At 39.3% G+C, this 21,025-nt stretch overlaps 1 protein-coding gene across 1 annotated transcript in view; it reads left to right on the top strand.

Annotated features, from left to right (window-relative positions):
* LOC139722911 (wnt inhibitory factor 1-like) overlaps positions 1-21,025 on the top strand; it is a 31,553-nt gene that overhangs the window by 3,809 nt on the left and 6,719 nt on the right. Inside the window, exon 2 of the mRNA XM_071634192.1 lies at positions 6,712-6,842. Coding sequence (XP_071490293.1) covers positions 6,712-6,842 — 131 coding nt within the window. The remainder of the gene's footprint in view (positions 1-6,711; positions 6,843-21,025) is intronic.

Here is a 21,025-nt window from a genome sequence, read left to right as displayed (position 1 = left end):
CAGCAGTACATTGAATGCATTACTAGTATATTAGTGTTATGTCCTACAAGCTTTAAGCTTTGCTTTTCAGTGGATCACTCTTTTCCATTGCCATATTTAGGCCTATTTGTTTATGACACAATTACAAAGTGTGCATTGTTCTATTTTCTCAATCAATCGTACATATATTTTGTGTTATACTCAATGATTTGTCCTTTCAAATTATTGAACACTTGAATTGATTAAATGTATTATATATTTTCTTTTTTTATGGAAACAAAATTATAATTGAAAGATGAAAAAATTGAAATAGATTGAGGAACGGCTGTGGTTCAGTGGAAAGGACCATTGATTCTCAGTTGCGAGGTCCCCGGTTTGACTCTGCTGCCAATAGCGGTTGAATCCAAGGCAAGGCACTTTTCCTTTTAAATACACAAATTTGCTCTATTCTATCCCGATCCACCTGTCGTTAGACGGGATTTCGTGGCAAATCATAAACCGCGCGAAACCTGTATTATACCGGTATAATAGCCGCTGGTTAGTCGTCGATGGGAACAGGGATATTAGTCACTGCAGGAATCGGTGAAGAGTACGATATTTAAAGTTCGCTGTTGGTATAATGGCGTTGACAAAACAGCAAATGTTGTCATTGTTGAACAAGTGGTTCAGCACTAATCCCAATTATTCAGAACAGGTCAAACCTGGCCGATTTCCAGAACGTCACACTGGGCGAAACCAAAACGTACGCCGTGAATGATATGGAAGCTCCAAAAAGTTTAGCTGACCCCAAATACAAAGCGGAGATTATGGCACCTCCCTCTGAAAGCGAACAAAATAACGACGAAACCCTACAGATTGTCAAAAGGGAGAGAAAGAGAGCAAAAAGTAAATATGAAAGCTCTAGCAGACACACAAAAAACAACAACAACGAGAAGCTTCAATTCTTTGGATTTTGATCATTGTTATCTAGAGCAAAACATAATTGTTGATTTTGAAGACAGGGGTGTTTTTAATCAAAATGATTCTAAATGGCTGCTGCCCCACCCCCTCTTCAAATTTCGATCAAGGCGAGGTAACACCGACCCGTAGACAACATTTTATTACCAAGAATGCAAATTATATTGTCATGTGACAGGTACAAACAGAAAAAAAAATACAAACAGAGAAATTAAAAAAAGCATTGAAAGACACAAACGAAAACAGTGCAGGAACGCAGCAAACACAGGATAATAATGTAGTTCTTGATAAACAAAAAAGATAGTGATGATAATAATCATAATAATGATATTAGTTACTGTTTGTATTCATACACGTATGGTTGTATGACACGCTACTTAAGGACGGTCCGGCGCGCGCACGTATATCGCCACATAAAAGTCTTTTCATGTTTACTGTTTTGTTTGTATGTTTGAGGTTTTTCAACACCTCAGGACGAATCATTCATTTTCCTTGGCCTTAGATAATAAATACGTACAGACCTTAGTAACGGTAACACAGAATGGAAAGCATACCTTCAAAGCCAGATATTTCGGCCCGCACAAGCACAGGGGCAGTTCCCAGTGGTCAAGGCTTCGCAATGGTGGTGTAGTTGTACAGCGTGATTGAGACGTTGAGTTTGAAAGATAACAAGGAAATCAATTGCCCAAAAATAAAAGGAAACGCACTAATTTTTGTTTTCGTTGCAAATTTTGTGGTAATTTTTTTGAGGTGACAAGATCCAAATACAATGTAATTGTTTACCAACAGTGTGAAGTGTACCTCAAAGATTCACAAATTGTGAAGATTGTGTTTTAAGTATCACCTGTTTTGATACGTCGTTCATGCCTTCTATCATGAAAATGAACAGAACATCCACGCGCAGTGTGGATACTTGGATATTGGCACCCAATGCCCAAAACAATGATGCGCGAACAACAGAAAATGCTGGCAATAAAATAAGATATTTTGTATATGTCTAGCTTCTGATACACACGAATGCATTCGAGGACTCTGGACTGTCTTTGAAGAGTTCAATCACACACATTGCCTTCAATACACCCGCCAAATGATCTGAGAATCAATACATAAATAGACAGATATATTTCATGGCTTGTGTTGACACCTCGGTACGAACAATTGCATGGCGTACAGTCACGCTATTTCAATAGCTGCTAATTACGGATAAAACAAGGCAAGGCTGCTATCATACACATGAGTGCACTATTCAGAAGGTTAATAGACAAAGTTCTTTAATAATGGGGACAAAAGAATCATCATTACGAGATGGAGAGTCGTGCAGTGGAATTCGCATTGCACTTTGGTACAATGTTTAGAGACCTTCCACAAAACTTGTCACAGAAATAGACTCTCTATTTCAAACATTTAAAATCTATTATATCCAGCGAGGCGGTATATATTCATCCGTGGGTTTTTTTTTCCGTCTGAGGGCAGCTCAGTCAGAGTAGAACCGCAATTTATACGCTCTGACATTATTTCTTCTGACAATTGTGTTGCATTGAGATCCTTCAAAGGCAAACAAATCCACGTTACCGAGACTTTCGGTACTATTGACTGTAGAACAGTGCGCAATTCGAATTTCTGACAGTACTTATCAATATATTCAAGAGAACAGTCAAATTCTACCAGCAAGCCTCTACTTGATTTATAGCCATTTTAGTGGCAATGTGAACCTTTTGATATGTCAACGTTCAGGCGAGTGTGTGGGGGACTTCAGTGGAACGCAGAATACATGTACAGCACTGTGGTCAAAAGGAGAGAGTCATGTACAACGATTGTACACATCGAAGTCAAATCTGGGGTTCTTGGGTGGAGATGTTAAAAATGTAGGACAGTTCCCACTGGCAACTTTTAATGACTCTCTCTGGCTTGGGTTCAAGTTCACATTATGGGGGGGGGGGGGGCTGGAGGGGGAGAACAAAGCCAGACAGTAGTGACTAATTTGTGACAGAGAAAACTGAAAACAAAAGACAAATACCTCGCAACCCCCCCCCCCCCCCCCCCCGAAAAAAATTCTTCGTCCCCAGGTAATTACGTCATGAGACACCTGCCGCAAATCATCCATTACCACCAGAGTTTAGCAACAGACGACATTTGGCTTCAAAAAGTTTCAAGTATTCCAACTCATTCCTCTCTTTTCTTTTTCCTTGTCCTTCTTGTTCTTCTTCCTCTGCCTCAGATATGCTAACACGTTTCAAGTGCAAAGCAGTCTTAAAAGTGTACTTGGCTCATCAACTTTCAGAAACCAAATCATTATCTGTAGTTTGTTGCTTTGTATATTTTCATCAGATATTCTACTATTCATTGTTTGTGTCTTCGGGGAGCCTTTCATTGTAGACCTTTGTTGTTTATACAAAACTATTTGTTTCGGTTGCAGAAAAAATAACGGATACTAAGATTGAAATACAATTTCAAATGTAAAAGTTTCTAAGTTTCCCCGTTAAATCAATAAATTTTTAAAATTTCAATCTTATTTTTTTTCACGGATTTCTTTAATTTAGCAAGCTTATTCTTTTTGTCCAAATTAAGATAACTAGTGAAATTCAGAGGTGCAAATTTGATGGTGTTGAGATGATCATTTCTGCGACAAAATTACCCCAAAACTGGATGGCTAAAGACACGGGCTCAAAGTTTCTGCTCGCCCACGACTAAATCTTCAGTGTTTGAACTTTTCTCCAGTTGGTCAGACCATTGTCACATTATTATTAGTCTAACATTGCTAGATAGGCATCTTTAGACGTGGGCTAAGAAAGATGCATTGTAGGTAATACACCTTGTCCAAGTAGGGTCAGATCTTAGGGTTTCAGGATCTTTCGTTTGTGAGTCCTGTGCTTTATCCACTAAAACATCCCTTGGATTGAACATCTGAAACCACAGTGTCTCACGTCGCATTAAAAAAAAAAGAATATCAAGCTCCTTTTTATCGTTGTCATGCTGCGACTCTGTATGACTTCATCATGACTGACTTTGTTTCAAGCAACTGTCATGTTTATGTCGGTTATCTTAGGACCTGTTGTGGCTCAGTGGATAAGATCCACGGACTCTCAATCTGGAGGACCCTACCTTGAGGTTCGGGTCCCTTTAAGGCTTCGGTACAGCGCGATGAAGAAAGAGACCTCATCATTTAGTAACACCAAATCTCTTGCAGGGACCTTTAATTAAAGTCGTCATCACTGTGGTTGCTTGCTTATTACAATGTAATTTCTTCCTGAATGCCCACGTCAAAAGGTCAATTAAAAAAAAGTAAAAACAACTCTAAATTCTCCAAGTATGTACTCATGAAGATCCCTCAGAGCGAGCTGCAAATAAGAGCAACTACTTTCAGATGTGCCTTCAAATCTGCCACAGCCAATAGTGATGGGTTGTTTGTCTGCGTGGTGTGGAGGATGCCGGCCTATACTATAATAACAAGGGGAACGAAGTTACTCAATTTCGATAAAACGACAGCACCATCCTCACATTAGGAAGTCGTCATAACCGATTAGAGTGAGATATTTTCATGTCTATATCACATGTTGTAGTGATCGGCTGTTTGTGATGAGAAACATATGTTATGGCTCGGGTCCTGAGACTTTGATTTTTCGTTTATTCTCTCCCTACGGTGAAGCTGCATGACATGTTAACATCTGGGAGTTTTGAGTTAACCTGCTGGTGTAGACTTACAATATAGAAAATGAAAGGAATGCCAAGAAAAAAGAAGAATAGATTAGCATTCAGTTTGTCGGTTTAGAGGAGATTCGAGTATCAACTTCCTACGCAGATTGTAACTTGCTCGTAATTTACGGTGGAACTAGTGTGGGCACAATATAACTTCCAAGTGGTTTTACAGAGATTTTTCGTCTGTGTGTATTTTTCATCATGAAATGTGTTCTTTCTTCACATATTTCCAGCCACTGCTCGGCTTTCTCCAACTGATGTACATCTTTTTCTTGTTCTCTGAAAAAAGTATAGTATAAGCTTATCCCTACACATCGATCCCGTTTGATTAGTAAAGGCATCATCCCCATAGATTCGAGCTGAAGGTCCACTATAATGTGCGCTTCTGAAGCCTCCTGCTCCTCTTTACCTTTATCCAGCGAGTCATTTAGCTTTGGGCGTTTTGTCTGCTTTTGAATGTTTTTGTTCCGCATACATGCACAATGTCTAGTCAATAGCAGAATACTTTTGTCGAGCAAGACCTTCACTTTTACAGGCAGTGATGAGGAGAGATTTGGTCCAATAGCAAGGATCCATTCCCAGCCACTGTTTGGCTAGCTCGTGCAGCTAGATTATTTGTGTCTTCTTCCATTTTGGAGAGCAAAGATGAATATCTAAACATGTCAACCGTAAAGTGCATTTTGACCGAGTGTCTTATGGAGACCACAAGTAAAAATGAGTCACAAGAGACAGGTCGACAACAATGTGTTGGCCAGCTGCGTCTCTCGTCGCCGTATGACGCTCAATATTTGGGTCATTCTCGTCAAACCCCTGGTAAAAGTGTTTAGGTCAAAAAAGGCAAGCCCCTGTGTATAAGTTAGGGCTTGATACATTAGATGTCACTAAGTGGCAAATGATCGGCACAGACAAGTTGAAGGTCAGTATTAACGTTGTCTGTCTTTGATATCAGAAAGGTCTATAAGCATTAAAAAAAAAGAATTATTGTTTACCAGCTTGACGATCAAGTTTATTTGAAATAGATAAGCAAACGGTAGAACAAGAAATACTATCTGCATAAATTGCAACCAGCCTTAGGACGTGATGAAATATATCTGTTTCTTCATCATCATCATGATAAACGAGCGTAGGATAGAACTCCTCCACCAATCAATAACATAATACTAGCTGATTACATCTGTCATGTTTTCCAGGTACATGTAGGCCTACTAGTATCGAGGGTTGTATACAAAATAAGAGAGACGTTCATGGTGATGAGTATCATCTGGCTGATTCGCCAATTGCAAATGATTGAGAAGGATGTATCAATTATGTCTTCAACATGAAGACACGAGCGGGTTGCAGTGGGCGGCTTCAACGTGAAAACACGGACCATGCAGCCCTTCCTATAGACAAGGGCATATATCCAGCCAACGGCAAATAAACAACGGGTAATTCCCTTGTTGAGCGGTAGGGCCATGATGTGCCAGAATCATTTTAACTAGTCTTACTATCACACTGCGCGTATACACCCCTTCTTTGTATTAAAAAAGTCATTTATGGCCATAGAATAGCTGTCGCTTTTTATACAAAGGCTCCACTGACCGGTGACATGTCATCTATATTTAGGCCTGCATGTTGATGATCACAAAACTTTGCTTCCCAATCATGCCAATATCCTTGTTTATGTCGTCCTGCTTCGAAGAGCACAGTATTTCGCTGCATAAGTACAAACGATTGAACAAGGACAGGTCAATGTCGCTCCGAAAAAAGAAAAGAAAAAGAAAACAATTTCCATCGCAATTTGATATCGTTATCTCTTAATCTGGAGGCGTATCTGAATGGGTGGATAAAATAGTTCAATACTTTCAACTTCATGATTGCTGTGTTTTCTTTCATGACGAAGGAATGCAAGAATTTGATTTCCAATGCGCTTTGTGTCTGTGGACGAGAGCGAAAGTGCATGGCCTTCAACCTTACGTACTCTCTTTGTATTCTCCTTGTATATACGCCTGATTAAGTGGCAACAACCTGGTCATTTTGTTTGGGTATTCTTTGATATTTATCCAGGTTTTCTCTCTCTTTCTCATTGTCATTTTGCAGGTCGAGGCGCCACTCTCGATATTGTTCGGAACGGTCAGCCGCAGCCCATCCTCGAAAAGCTGCGGGATAAACACACTACCATCCCAGCTGAAGTCAGCACTGTCAATATCACGTGGAGGGCGTCACCGGGGGTAAGATGAAGTTATAATTTGCGTTGCTTTCTCAAACATTTTTTATTCCTAATATATATAGTTTGGGGTTGATTCTATGTTCATTGATGTCCAGAAACATTGCACAATCACATTAAAACTTCGAGAGTGTTGGAAACAATGTAGCAAAAACAACAAACAGTGTTTGAAAATAACTTCGCAGTTATCAAGATTTTTTTATCTCGAAGTTCTCTTGGCAGTGCTTGGTGAACAAAAAGAGATGTCCAAGACAAAACACACACACACATACACACATACACACGCACACACACACACGCACACACACACACACATACACACAGAGAGAAATAAAAAGCACGTGGCGTATTCGAAAGATTTGGTTCTTGCATGCCGACCAATGGCATCTTTGGCAAGATGTCCAAGCTTCTTCTTCTATGTCTTGTATTATTTGCAATCTTACGAGAAATACGGCAAATTGGTAGCATCTCGCTCTCTTGACCTTTCATCTGGCTTTCAGCGGGTAAGCTGTTGTGTTTGTTTGTTTGTTTGTTTGTTTCCCATGGATCAGTGATATCAGTCACGAGTTAAAATTGTTCAAGCCGAGTACAAAAATAGACGGAAAGTCATATAATTGGAGATAGACCACCTCCCTCCGGCTGTTACGTTGTACTTTTACCGGTAATGAAAATGATAGACCTTTGATGTATGGATAACAGTTTTGTAAGCCAGACAACATTACGAACATGAGGCTATTCACTCTGGCTTCTCTGTATCTAAAATACCAAAGCTAGACTTCTGTAGCAGAGAGAAACAAGATGTCGACATGCCGTCTGAGTGGCACAACCTGCCTTGTGGGGTCCATTCACGTTCCATCCTTCAACAAATGGAAGATTGAATATGATATCAAGATGATTACTTGTATCGCTTGAGCTTAATATGTCTGGCAACAAATATACTGCTTACAGTCTGGCGACGTTTAAAAGTAGTGTTTTAGAGTATAAATGATGATAAGCATTAGAAATAGGAGACAAATCGCAGTCTCATTTCACATGGTTCTGTGAACTTTGAAAGCACATCAGGTCCAGGGTTGAGCAATTCCACTTCAGTTGTACCCAACGTCACTTTAGGCCTCTGGACTTCGGAAGACCCTTTTTTTTTCTGCTAGACGCACGATTTTCAATCTGGCATGTCAATTATAACTAACAGTTTCTCATAACAAGATGAAACCGCTTCCACGCATCGTCCCCTTTGGGGGGAAAATCACTCGTAAATTGACAATTCTTTCCCTGAATGCTATTGAGGGGAATTCAGTTGCAAAGTCATCTTCTTCCATTTATTCATTTTTTTTTATGGCAGGAAGTGTTGTGTTAATGATGAATATTTCTCATCAATTCAAACTTGCCCCTGGGATTAACAGGTGCCATTTCAAACAAACCAAGTTCGGAGCACTTTAAAGCATTTAACAAGGTAAAGACCCGATATGATACCAGGGTCACGTCCTCAGACAAAGGACGGTGAGATGTCCATTATGAGAAAGAGATTAGATTGGATGGTGGGGGGGGGGGGTTGAGAGAATGGAAAAGAGGGGAAACAGGGGAGAGAGAGGAAAGGCGAACAGAGGGAAAGAGAAAAAACAGACGAGAAAGAGAAGAAAGAGGTAAGACAGAGAGAGGGATAGGCAGACAGATAGAAGCGGAAGGAGAGAGGGAAGGGTGAAAAGGAAAAAGAAAGAAAATGAACAGTGGAAACGCTGAAGATAGAAAATAGAAAGGTTGATGAGAGCGGAAGGGGACAATTATCGACCAGACGACAGACAATCAAAAAAGGGGGGAAATGTAGGTGCAAGTTCTACCCCACCTAGCAGTTTTCCCATCACCTCCCTGATTATACTTCGCTTCACCCATGTCACATAATCCATGGCGTGCCGTGTGCTTAACCCTTTAAGTCATGCAATCATCACGTCTTTTGTGTATCAGTGTGATTCAAGTTCATATTTGCATTAGTTGCGAATAGTAAAAGACTTCATGGATCAACAAATATCGCCTCGTCTTATTTTGGTGCGTTTCGATGTGGTATTCATTATGACATTTCAGATGTCAGTTAACTTGCCGAGTGTATTGATCTGAAGCCCGTTGCATAAAAGTTACTATTATGGTAACTTTGCCATCCAATGGTAACTTCCTTGGCATTCTTGATTTTGATTGGCTGTTGAGTATTGTTGCCATGGTAGTTACCATTGCATGGCAAAGTTACCATGATAAAGTAACTTTTATGCAACGGGCCCCTGGTTTGGCAAGAAGAAAAGATGATATCAAGCGGACTCCCTTGAAGTTCGTGTGTCCCTTTTGAAACCCTGAGAATTAGATTCCTTTCATAAACTGATACATATATTGTTAGGGTAGGTTATTCAGACCTTTCCTCAGAATGATTAAAAAAAAAACTAGAAACTTCCTTACAATGGAGGAGGAAACAAAAGTATAGATCTCCAATCAATCTATTCGAACCCCGAACAAAAAAAAAAAATCCAATAGGCTTTACCTGAGCCAGTTCAGAGATAGCTCATATGCTCATGGGTACAAATGACTTTTCTTTTTACTCAGTCGGTTAGGCACTTCACTCGGTTCAAAGAGACATAATACATCAGCTTGCCCAACATAGCAATTCATGGAATCCATATGCAAACAAAGAATGAACCTGCATCGACCAAGTGACCAGAATGGTTCGTCAATCAAAACTCCGGGAAGCATCCATTTCATTGTTTTATATTAAATGCGTTAACAAACTGTTTCTTTTTAACATTGCCAAATACCAGGCTTGCTGTCAGGTGGATGTACTATGGCAAGCACCATCTATAAGGATTACATGAATAATTGTAACATCACTGATGCTTATCTCAGTGAATTTAAAGGCCAACCTGTCTCTCAAACTGGCTTATCATTATTTTCGGTGCAAAAGGGGAGCGTAATTTTAGTGGCATGTGGTTAGTTTTCATTTCTTTAAACAGGAAATGAGGTTAACACCGTAAGCCTAAATACATGATAAGTTTGCAAAAGGGACATACGACCTTTAACTACTACGACCTGTGTGAAGCCGTGATTCTTTGATGAGATCCCGACAGTAATATCTTACCTGTCTGTATTTTGTTTATTAACTTATAAACGTACAAGAAGAATAAGAACGAAAGAGATAGTAATAATAACGTTATAAAAGAGAGTATGACTTAAGGGGTGTGTGAAACAGCATGGAAACAAAGGCGCCGCTTGATGCGTTGAAATAAATAAAAAAAGGATTAGCACCTGTTATGAATGTAGCGTTTCACTTTACACTGGTACCAGCCATCGACAAACAGAGAGCCGCAGCCTCCCGTGAGTCTCGCGGTACGCGCCGGGCTAGCGATGGGGGTTTGCCTTCTCGCATTGTGACCAGTCTCATTCATGCACCGCATTAGCAACCGATATCAAAACATCACCAGCAGCTTACCTGTTTTCATTCTTTTTTCTCTCTCTCCCCCCGCTCACCGTTTGTAGGTCACGCAAAAGAGAAATCACACCCCTAAATTGTGCAAAATCAAAAAGAAGCATGAAAGGGCCAAAAAGTGAGGGACATCTACCGTTCGTTTTCAGAATCATTTTTATCCAAACAGACGCTGGAAAAAAAAGAAGAAAGATGTAAATTGTTCCGCTTTAAAACGAGCGAGGCCGCTCTCAATGAAACTACTGAACAGGCAGAACTTGAACATTTTATTTACATTAATTCATATAGTGCAAAATACAGACCGTGAATTGTTACGAAGAAGGAGAAAAAATAGTACAGGAGTTGTAGCAACAACTCTAATTCTTTCCATTCTCCATTCGCTATTCTTAACCCACCCGTGTGTAAACCATAACCGCATCGATGAATACCTCGGACACCAAATTCAAGCTTGCATCAATTGAAATGGTATTGATATTTCCACAGGACTTATTAATCATGTCCTTTTGCATGGAGTTATCTTGCAAAGTCTTGTATTGAAAAAAAAAAGAAGAGCACAATCATGCACTTCGGAGCTTAGAATGACGGGCCTATAATGCAGTCTCTGAACACTGAAGCAGCACAATAAATTCCGTGTTATTCTACACCTCCCCTAATGAGAATCGACATCTTGATATGTTGACATTACCGGCTTTTGTTAAGCTTAAAAAGAAACGAAAGGGAGAGGAGAACAACACGGGAGAGGAAGTCAAAATATTGATGGGGTATAATACAGCTGAAAGGAAAACGGTTTCGATAAATATTTTCTCAAACTTGAGAGTGAGCCTATAGACGACCCCTCAAGCAGATGGCACGGTTATGGATCCCCATCATATACATGTACCACTAGCACGTATAGAGGAGCCCAACTCCCGTTCGGCCAGTTTGGCCATGCTATTCGAGAAGAATCAAGAAAATTCAAGTCTTCGCTTATTAGAATGAATGTAACATATTTTGTATTAAACTTGACAATTTGCATTTCGCACAAAAAAGAGGTCGGCACTACTGAAGTGAATTGAATTGAACTGAAGTGAAGTGAATTGAACTGAATTGAACTGAATTGAAGTGAATTGAAGTGAATTAAACTGAGCTGAATTAATTTGAATTAGATTTAATCTATTAGTGGAAAATTGAGCAAAGAAATGGGATTAACTTAATTTAAAGGGATGGGTTACTCTAGTGGTCGAGATGCGTGATGGGGATTCTGATTTTAACTTCTTGTGAGATAGTTAGAAACCACTTAAGAAATGTTAAAGAACACACAATTCTAAGGGGAATTCATGATTCATTTGACGAAAATCGGTTTTGAAATTGCTGAGATATCAACAACAAAAAAAGTAAAACAAAGTATCCCAAATAAAAGATGGGTCCCACCTTCTATCGGAACCTCTTTATTTATTTTTTTTTTTGATATATCAGCCACTTCAAAACCAATTTTCAAACGGCAAAAACATGTTCATAGTTGGTGTTCTTGTATACAGAAAGATCCGTCTGTCCGGAGGAGTCTTTTATTTTTTTGACGTTATCGTTCTCCTCCGTATAGGAGGGGATCCGTGAAGCCAGACGCAGTCTCCGCGGAACATTTCCCCGACGACCAGATACAGACCGATCTTTCGGTCAAGTGTTCTTGTTGTCCTGTTCCATTCATCGGACACTAAGCTACCCTCCCATGAATAAAAAGCTAACTATTCCATATACCGCACTCGTCATGAATGGTGTGATGAAGTGCTGTTTGTTAATACCTGTTGGTGTTCGGATTGTAACCTCCTCCCACCCCCCCCCCCCCCCACGCCCCCCCCCCCCAAAAAAAAAGTGTTTCAAAAATAGAAATTGTTTGTTTGTTTGTCAGACGGAGTTGAATGAAGGCAGGAAGTCTTTTCATCTGACATTGTCAGAGTAGAAATGCACATCATTGCTAGGGGGTTAGTTGTTTATCGTCGGTTGTTTATTGTCACTCATTCACTGCCTTTCTGGCACCCCCCCCCCCCCCAAAAAAAAAAAAAAAAATTGTTTGTCTCGCTCACTTTGTGAACTTTGTCAAAGATTTCATTTAGATTTTGACGGAGACTGACATGATTATATCTATTCGTTTGAACCTTTAAAAAAAATTGAAATGCATATATGACGAATTTGATAGATAAGATTATGCGCATGTCAGTCTACGCGTCCGCTTACTTAACCCTATTAAGCCCAAGCTATTTTGACCCCTCGCAGGCCCAAGGGGGGGGGGGGCACATTGTGCCCCCCTATATAACTTTTTTATTATTTGATGTATCATCGTCATATTTGGCACGTGGGTAGAGTAACTCATACTCTACATGACCGTACATTTGAATTTTCACAAGGTCACCCATGGAGGGCGCTATTTACCAAAATATAAAGAAATACATAGGAAATATGCTAAAAACATGATTTTTCTGTATAATTTCTTTATCCCCATTATATATGTCTTATTATAGACCAATCATTTTCATATTTGCCACAAATGATAAGCAAGTGGAATTTCATTATTTGTTATGGTTGAAATTTCTCAAGGTCACCACATGGGGGCGCTATTCATATCAACATAGTGATACATTATGAGACCTGAGATGAAATGTATGCGATGGGTACATGTATAGTTATGACATTTCATATTTGCATAATACTGGAATTTTGAGATTGCAAATTGATAATATGATAAACTAATGATATCAGAGGCATAACTTGGGTGAAGGAATCAAAATAACTCAAAATATAAGGGCAATCTTTAGAAAATATCATTGTTTTCAATTATCTCTATTATATCTATTGTTTATGCCTTTGTCATATAAAAACAAAGGAAATAATAATGGCAACCAGCAACATCAAATATAGCTAAATTGTATATCAAAATGTTCGTAATAAGATTTTAGGAAAAGTCACCAAATTTGGTTGAAATCGAATAAAGGGCAAAGGAGTGGCAAACGAAAATCTGGTAGGGGGGGGGCACAATGTGCCCCCCCCCCCCCCCCTTGGGCTTTATAGGGTTAATATCTTTGTATTTTGTGTTTGGCTGTTATGGGTTTTATTTTTGCTTCATCTTTAGTATATTTTTTTTCTCGCTCCCTCTGTTTATTCTTTTTTCTTTTTTCTTTTTTGTCTTTATGGATTTTTCATCTTTGATCTGCCGGCTCAACATTGCAGTTGATTATTTGTCTTGAGCGTTTTTTCATCCGCGATTTCAGTCAAGATTATCGCACGAAACCATCCAGTTTCCATGGTGACGAAAAAAAAATGATAAAACTGTCTGGTTATATTAGCGTGTCAAGGTCAAATGTCAGCGTCAGAACAGTAAAAACGAGCACACAAAATTTCCCTCCTTGTAACATCTGGTGCAAATCGGGAATAAACTTTCGATTGCGCCAGCAACACCTGCTCAATAAAACACGGTTCGGAATTTTCCATAGACTTTCATCCTCCTTTCACAGCAGCTGGTAGCTCGAAGTAGAACTATGTTATATTGAGACGCAGAGAAATATTAATTCAGAAGTATCGAGGCAGTAACGTTTTTTATCATCATATTATGTGGACAGATTGTTTTCGTTATTACACAATTTGTTATGAAGAACGTTAACCTTAGTCTACATACTCCAATGCATTCTACACAACAAAATAGTTCAAGGGTATTTAAACCTTTAGTGACACTTTTGTTCTAAATAACACTTCGCCATGATTGATATAAAGTGTAGAATAGTAGGGCTCGCAAACATAGCTTTGCTCATACACAAAGGGATATACGCCTTTTCCTTTTGAAATGAATTCCAGTATATAAAAAAAGTAAAAGTAAAAGTAAAGAAAGTTTAAAAAAAAGTTTTTTCTACGTATTATATTGTTCGAAAATTGCAGGAACTTAGTAATCGTAATTTTGCAATAGCAGAGATTACAGTTACTTTATCACTGTTGTATTCAAATTTCGGGGGAGGGAGTGATCATCATGATCTGTATCTAATTTTTATAATGTCAAACTATATCAGTGCTTAATGAGAACACTCTGTCCAATTCAAGGAAAAGTTCATCACTAATCTAGTTTGACTTTACTCTTCATATTCTCCAAAATGCGTTTAAACATTAGAATCGAGTCAATGCAAAATAACAACCAAACAAACAAAAAAAGTCACTCTTGTGCGCACAGCAAAACACACCCTGTATACACGGTATATCACGTTCAACAGTCCGAATGCATCGTGTACACAAACTGAATGAGCTCATACATGTCATACGCAATCGTAAACATCGCTGATATTTACGCGATTTTTGTTTATGAAAATGCTACATCATCACGTAATTTTTGTCGTCTATTGTCCTACGAAGGCAGAATTCAAGGCTATTATGATAGTGGTTGTTGTAAACAGATGTTTGTATCGAAATCATCATATGACCAGGAAGTTGGTTGCGTCTGGCAAGAGACAAAGAAAAATATTCGGTACACGTTCATTTGTGAGATATATGGTGAAGTAGGACAACACGAGCTCATGTCCTAGATTAATTCTAGTTTGTGATTTAGCAGGCTGTCCCAGTTTTCGTTGTCTGGCTTTTTGTCGCTATTGCTGCTGATGTCGACAGGATCTGGCTACATGCAGCGTTACTCATAGTTTGTTTCTCAAGATCACATTGATTTTAAAGTCACATTGTCATGGTTGAACCCTTTGAATACCTTTACATGGCAAATTCTTTGTACATCATTTCAATGGCATTTTGAAGTCGAGGGTTAATGTGATTGTTTAATGGCATTGATGAAGACGAGAAAGATGAATGACTTATCAACGTGTGTGTGTGACACGTGACCGATGTGTCAATCAGGTGATCACTGAGTCATCACACGGGAACAACATTCGATCATTGCGGATGACCGCGGATGGTCTCATTCCCCACCTGCGGAGCATTTCAGGTGTCTCGTGGTATCGTGGCATCATCGTGACACCGACTCTACCAGTAAGCATGTCATCTCAACTGTGAACTCGTGACATTGAATTGGCAATCTTTATGATGAATTAATATCAAGGAACAAATCTGCTCGATACATGCCTTGGAATGGGTGCACGTCACGAGACCGACACCCACGAGTCATACAGCCCACGAGTTATATAGCCCACGAGTCATACAGCCCATGAGTTCGACACTACGCAAACAAGGCCCACGAGACCGACACATTAAACCCCGGGTTGTCTCTGTCAAACTCGTGGGCTGTTTTTACCTAGTGTCGGTATCATGAGCTTTATTTGCCTAGTGTCTAACTCGTGGGCTGCAGGACTCATAGGCTGTATGACTCATGGGTGTCGGTCTTGTGGGATGACCCCCCTTGTAATAGGGGTAAGAGGGAATTTCGAATTAGGTCTACTGTATATGCATCACTATAACTATTCGACAGGCAGTGAACAAGAAAACGAAGGCAGTGGGGTTACCATGGTTACTGTGGCCTAGTGGAAGGGACTCTTGACATTCAATCGGGGGTCCCGACTTCGAACCCCGTCAAGTGCCAACGCCCATGGACAGGATGTTTGCACCCACTATGTCCCTCTCGACCCAGGTGTATAAATCGGTATCTGGCAACTCTAGGGTAATAATAATGGCAGGGCCCTCTGGTATAGAGCAGTGGCAACACTGAAGAATCTACCCTGGACAAAGAATATCATACCATTTATCCTCACATTCATTGTCTATACAGAAAAGAAGTTGTCCTCCAACTTGCGTTTATATTCATTGTTCTGGTCGAAAATGCAGGCCTTTCATCTTGAAAACATTCGAGGCGTGTTGTTGATGTAGGCTCAATATGGAAAAGTATAGCAACCGACCAATATTGAATGAGTACTGAATATTGAATTGAAGCATGCATATCACCATGACTGTTTATCAGGTTAACCAAAATGTTTCCAAGTACACAACTATGATCTGTCTGTTATGTCACTAAGCAGGACAATGACTACTCAGTATGAAACCAGGGAGGAGGTATATGCAGGGAGATGGTATATGAGACATACCACCTCCCTGATGAAACTATGGATACGTGAAGTGGTGTTGACTTTCTAGATGTTTGTTGAAAGGGAAGATATCCCCAGATAAATTTTCCTTCATGTGTTCTTTGACATGATATGTTCATATTTTGTTGGAAAGTTGTTTGGCAGTTTTGTGTTTATAAGCGATAAAAACACTTATATCTTCAAGATATTTGTGGAGAAATCTGACGCCAACAATCGGCGAGAAGTAGTCACCAAAGAGATATTAATTTTGTTGTGGTGATAGAGGCTGTGTTTTGAAATGTCAAACAGGCACAAAGTTTTCAAATCAATATGCATAATGACAAACGTTACCCTTTACACTCACTGTCCTACCATATCTGCTGACTGTTCGTTTCTGTTCGGAGAAAAAAAAAAGGAGATAAATGAAAAGAAAGTTTGATGAAAATAGAGACGAGTAGGTATAGATGAATAGATAGAAATATAGATGGACGGATAGATAGATAAAGATAGATAGATAAATAGATAGATAGATAGATAGATAGATAGATAGATAGATATAGATAGATAGATACGGAGACAGCTAGACCCAAAGAAAATGAACTCAATAGAAACTCAAAGTGCAGTATATTATTAACTTTGACCATCACAAAACGAATGGTCAATCAACTTGAAATGGAATAACAGCCGTTCCGTGATTCAAGTTTGAACGAAACATCGACTCACGGTTACGCCGATAATTTGACGGGTTATCAGAACACCAGACCACGCAGACGACACCAGTTATGTAGTATACGTCGGGCAGCTAGCCTATCTTGTATTTTTCGATTTCCGCTGGGGATTTGACGACGTCGTGTTTTGGTGACAGCCGCATTAAGTCGGCGTAACAACAATGTTCTCCGCAGGGTACAGATCTGGGTGAAGTGGGGTGTCCCAGATATTGAGAATTATGTCTCCCCATGCTCCACCAAGGGTGCAATTTACTTTCACTAACCTTATTCATAAAAAGGACTGCTATGAATTATATACATGTATCTCTCTTTCATCATCTAATCAGTTTATTACTAATTACACTTTGTGATTTTCATAGTTCATATTTCGCAATGTAATTAACGATGTAACCGCTCTTACAAAATATGCATTGTACAATATGGCGTTGGAATTTCGTACATTACCCAGAATTCATCGTTCTATGGTTTTAATTTGTATGACTTCCTGTAAACCTTGAGCTATATTTACTTCGTACTGAGAACGAAATGAACTTGAACTTGACTTCTCGTGGTATAGGCGAAATCGAACTTGACTTCTCGTGGCATAAGCGAAATCGTCGTGAATAATATGTTCTTCAAATTTCTTTGGTCTCTGCTGAATTAGCCGTGGAACAGATGCCGCGCTCAATAATATTTTATCGCCATGTTTGTATAGCACTTAGATAGAATAGTCTTGAAACAAGAATGCGACATTTTACAATGTACCCCAGTCACCATGCCAGTAGCGAATACTGTACCAATAAAAGCGATAGGTGGGATTTATTACAGAGTGCGATTCAACGCCATGTTTAAGTTGGCTTTGATAAGCTGATCAAAATCAGGCAAGCTTAAAGGCATAATTTACCATTTGTAGAAGAAACAAAAACCCAACATTAGTGCTTTAAGATAGTTCAAAAATGTGAGTTAGGGATAGAAACAACAACTGTAAAAATTTGAATCCGTATAATCGATGTTTAAGTGTTGTTAAATACACAAAATGTGAACAATAGCTATGATAAAAAATGTTTCCAGACTAAACCGTCTATAGATATGGGTTAATGAGAAAAATACTGATATCTCCTTATATTTTAGGCTTTATTGGAAAATATTTCATATGGCAGGATGTTTTGTGATACAACAGTGCTTCACATATGCATCAGTGTGATATCTTGAACATTTTTGAATCACTGCACTCAAAAGTAAACTGGACCTTTAATGCCCGAGTGTTCATGAAGTTGACCTCAAAAAAATGAGTTGTGGAATTCTGATTTACTTTTCACATTTTTGTTCCTGAAACAGCGATAAGATGATGTCATAATAGCCTCAAGAGTCTACTATTGACCCGCACATTAAACTTGGACCGCTGTTGGATAAATTTACTATTTTGATCGTGAAATCAGAAAGAAGATCATCCTTGCATCCTTCTCATCATATTTTTGTTTTGTTGTATTAATTTTCGAGCATTGACCATTTTTATGGGCAAGACTCAGCAACACTTTAATGTTGCCGAGTCATCGACTTAGTAATGATTATGAAATTCTGTGTCTGAACCATTGCTGTTGTTGTGTGACCAAAACTTGTGATAGCCATCATGCACATAATCGATTTCACCACCTCGAATGTTTTACTGGATGACACGACATTTGCTCCCGGGACAATTGCGCCGGTTTTATTTTCTGCAAGGACTTAGGGAAAGGGTAGGGGTTGTGATAGGATTTTAGATTTAGTTTGATGTGAGGATTAGGATTAGGGTAGGGGTTATGTTTGTAGGCAGAATTTATATTTTGCTTAGTGTGCAGATATTTCACAGGGGTAAAGATTGTCGCAGAAGCAAATGTCATGGAACCGTTTTACTAATGCTTCATAAGGTGTTCATGATCCATATGAATGAGACTGCAAATGTGATTCAGGGGGAATATTGTTCCGTGCACCTCATAATATCATACCACCTTCATTGTTTTTAAACACTTGTTCCCCCATTGATTCCACGATCATTTACACAAGCGAATATTATGTATATCGTCAAGCCGATACAGATGACTATTTGCCCTTCAAAACTAATTGTAGCCTTCCCACGCCAGCTATACTGTCCTTAAGACTTTTGTTTCTCGATTAGACTTCTGTCGGTTTCTCGCACTGCTGCATCCAGTCTGGTGCTTGGTTCGCCGCAAGAGCCCGTGCCACATCTGCCCTCGGGGGCCTTGAACCAGATGTGCAAGAATCATGCATGGAGCTTGTAGAAACAATGGTATATGTACACGGATATATTTAACACAGGAAATTGGGTTAACCTCAAGAATAAAAACAGGTATCACACACTAATGCTCTTTACACAGAGGTTGAGTTCGACCAGCGAAACGTATCGCAATAATCCTCTCAACTCATGATCGATAAACTTCCTCCTAATTTTTCTGTGTGCGCAGAATTTATGAAATTCTTGCACATGTTGACTCAAAGAAACCAAACGCGTCTGTTCGTAACAAAAAACATAAAATCAATCAGAACTCTCCTTCTACTCCTCCTATTGTTCAAGCATCATGCTGCAGACCCGTGAGGGGATGGCCAATAAAAAGGAACAGTTGAATAATTCCAAAGGACGGAAACTTTTTGAGCAGCATACGATGAGAGAGGATGATCACGAAGCATGACCCTGGCCGTGTATCCCATGTCTGCTTAAAGATCTTTCGAAACTCTGACATCCCTCCATCCCTCTCCTTCTCCTTCTTCTTGTCGTTCTATGTTGTTTTTCATCTTCTTCTGCTCCTTGCAGTTGATTCTCTCCCCCCCCCCCCTCTCTCTCTCTCTCTCTTTCTTTCACTCCGTATAACTATAGTACGGTATAAATAGGTATTGAAAAAAAATGTTCGCTTGTTTCAAAAGCATCATTATGTGCTCAAAACTATACGTTCTAAACAACAACAACAACAACAAACAAACAAAAGAGCGCGCACCACCTCAACTGTCATCTGCTGGGCCCCATTTCATAAAAAACTGATATGATAACAACTCTTGCTGAAAGGAATGGCAATTGTCAAGGTAACGACTAGAATGCAGCTTCCTGATTGGCTGTTGCTATGGGAAGTTGCCATTCCAGCAAGAGTTGACATCCTAACATCTTTCATCGATACGGGGCCCTGATGTTTGCCTTCACACACATGTTGCTGGTATAGCAGCTGACGTCATGATATAAACACCACTGGTATGACACACGGCAGACCGAGGGAACCCCGCTACCGCTAACCGGCTCCCGCTAACTTGTCCGCTGTTTAGCCACCGGTTGTCGGGAACGAGCTTGTGGGAGGTCCCGCATAGTCACCGATCAATTTGTAGCAATTTTCTTTCCATAATGACGCCATATGGCTCTGTGACTATAATATTATGAGACGCGTTTTCGTGAACTCTTTCCGAACCAGAGTACCACAAAACGCGATTGACGTTACAAATTGGAATAACATGTTAGGTGTTATCCCTTTTGTGTGATACGATAGGGGATTGATGATGATATCAATGAATCCATGTCTCCTCACCTACTTTTGGAAAGTCTCACCTTCTTACGTGCACATCATTCATTGTGTATCATTGTATACAAACACACAAGCAAACACGGACACACGTACGCACACACCCACACACACATACACTGTGCTCACACAGGAGACGCAAAAAAAAATCCATCATTATTCTATTTATTTGAGATGATTTCTTTGCAGATGTAAAAGTAAGTTTTAGGGAAACAACGACTAACAATCTTTGTACTTTTTTATACAGCAGCATGCAATGATAGATAAAAGATAAATCTATTTTTTTTTGCAATTCTTATCATTTTGTCATCTGCTCTATTTACTTTCTTAAAGTTTTTATAGTGAATATCTGAGGTTACCCCTGTCTATAAAAATTTACGAATTTTACGAAATTAAGAATAAGAAAATGAAGACTGTGTCGATCTATTTTTTTTCAGTAAAAAAGTCTT

Source organism: Diadema antillarum, unplaced genomic scaffold (genome assembly GCF_040938485.1).
Source record: "Diadema antillarum isolate AM-2024a unplaced genomic scaffold, OU_Dant_1.0 scf00000177, whole genome shotgun sequence".
NCBI lineage: Eukaryota > Metazoa > Echinodermata > Echinoidea > Diadematoida > Diadematidae > Diadema > Diadema antillarum.
Note: the sequence above shows the minus strand (reverse complement) of the source record. Positions and strands in the feature narration are given on the sequence as shown.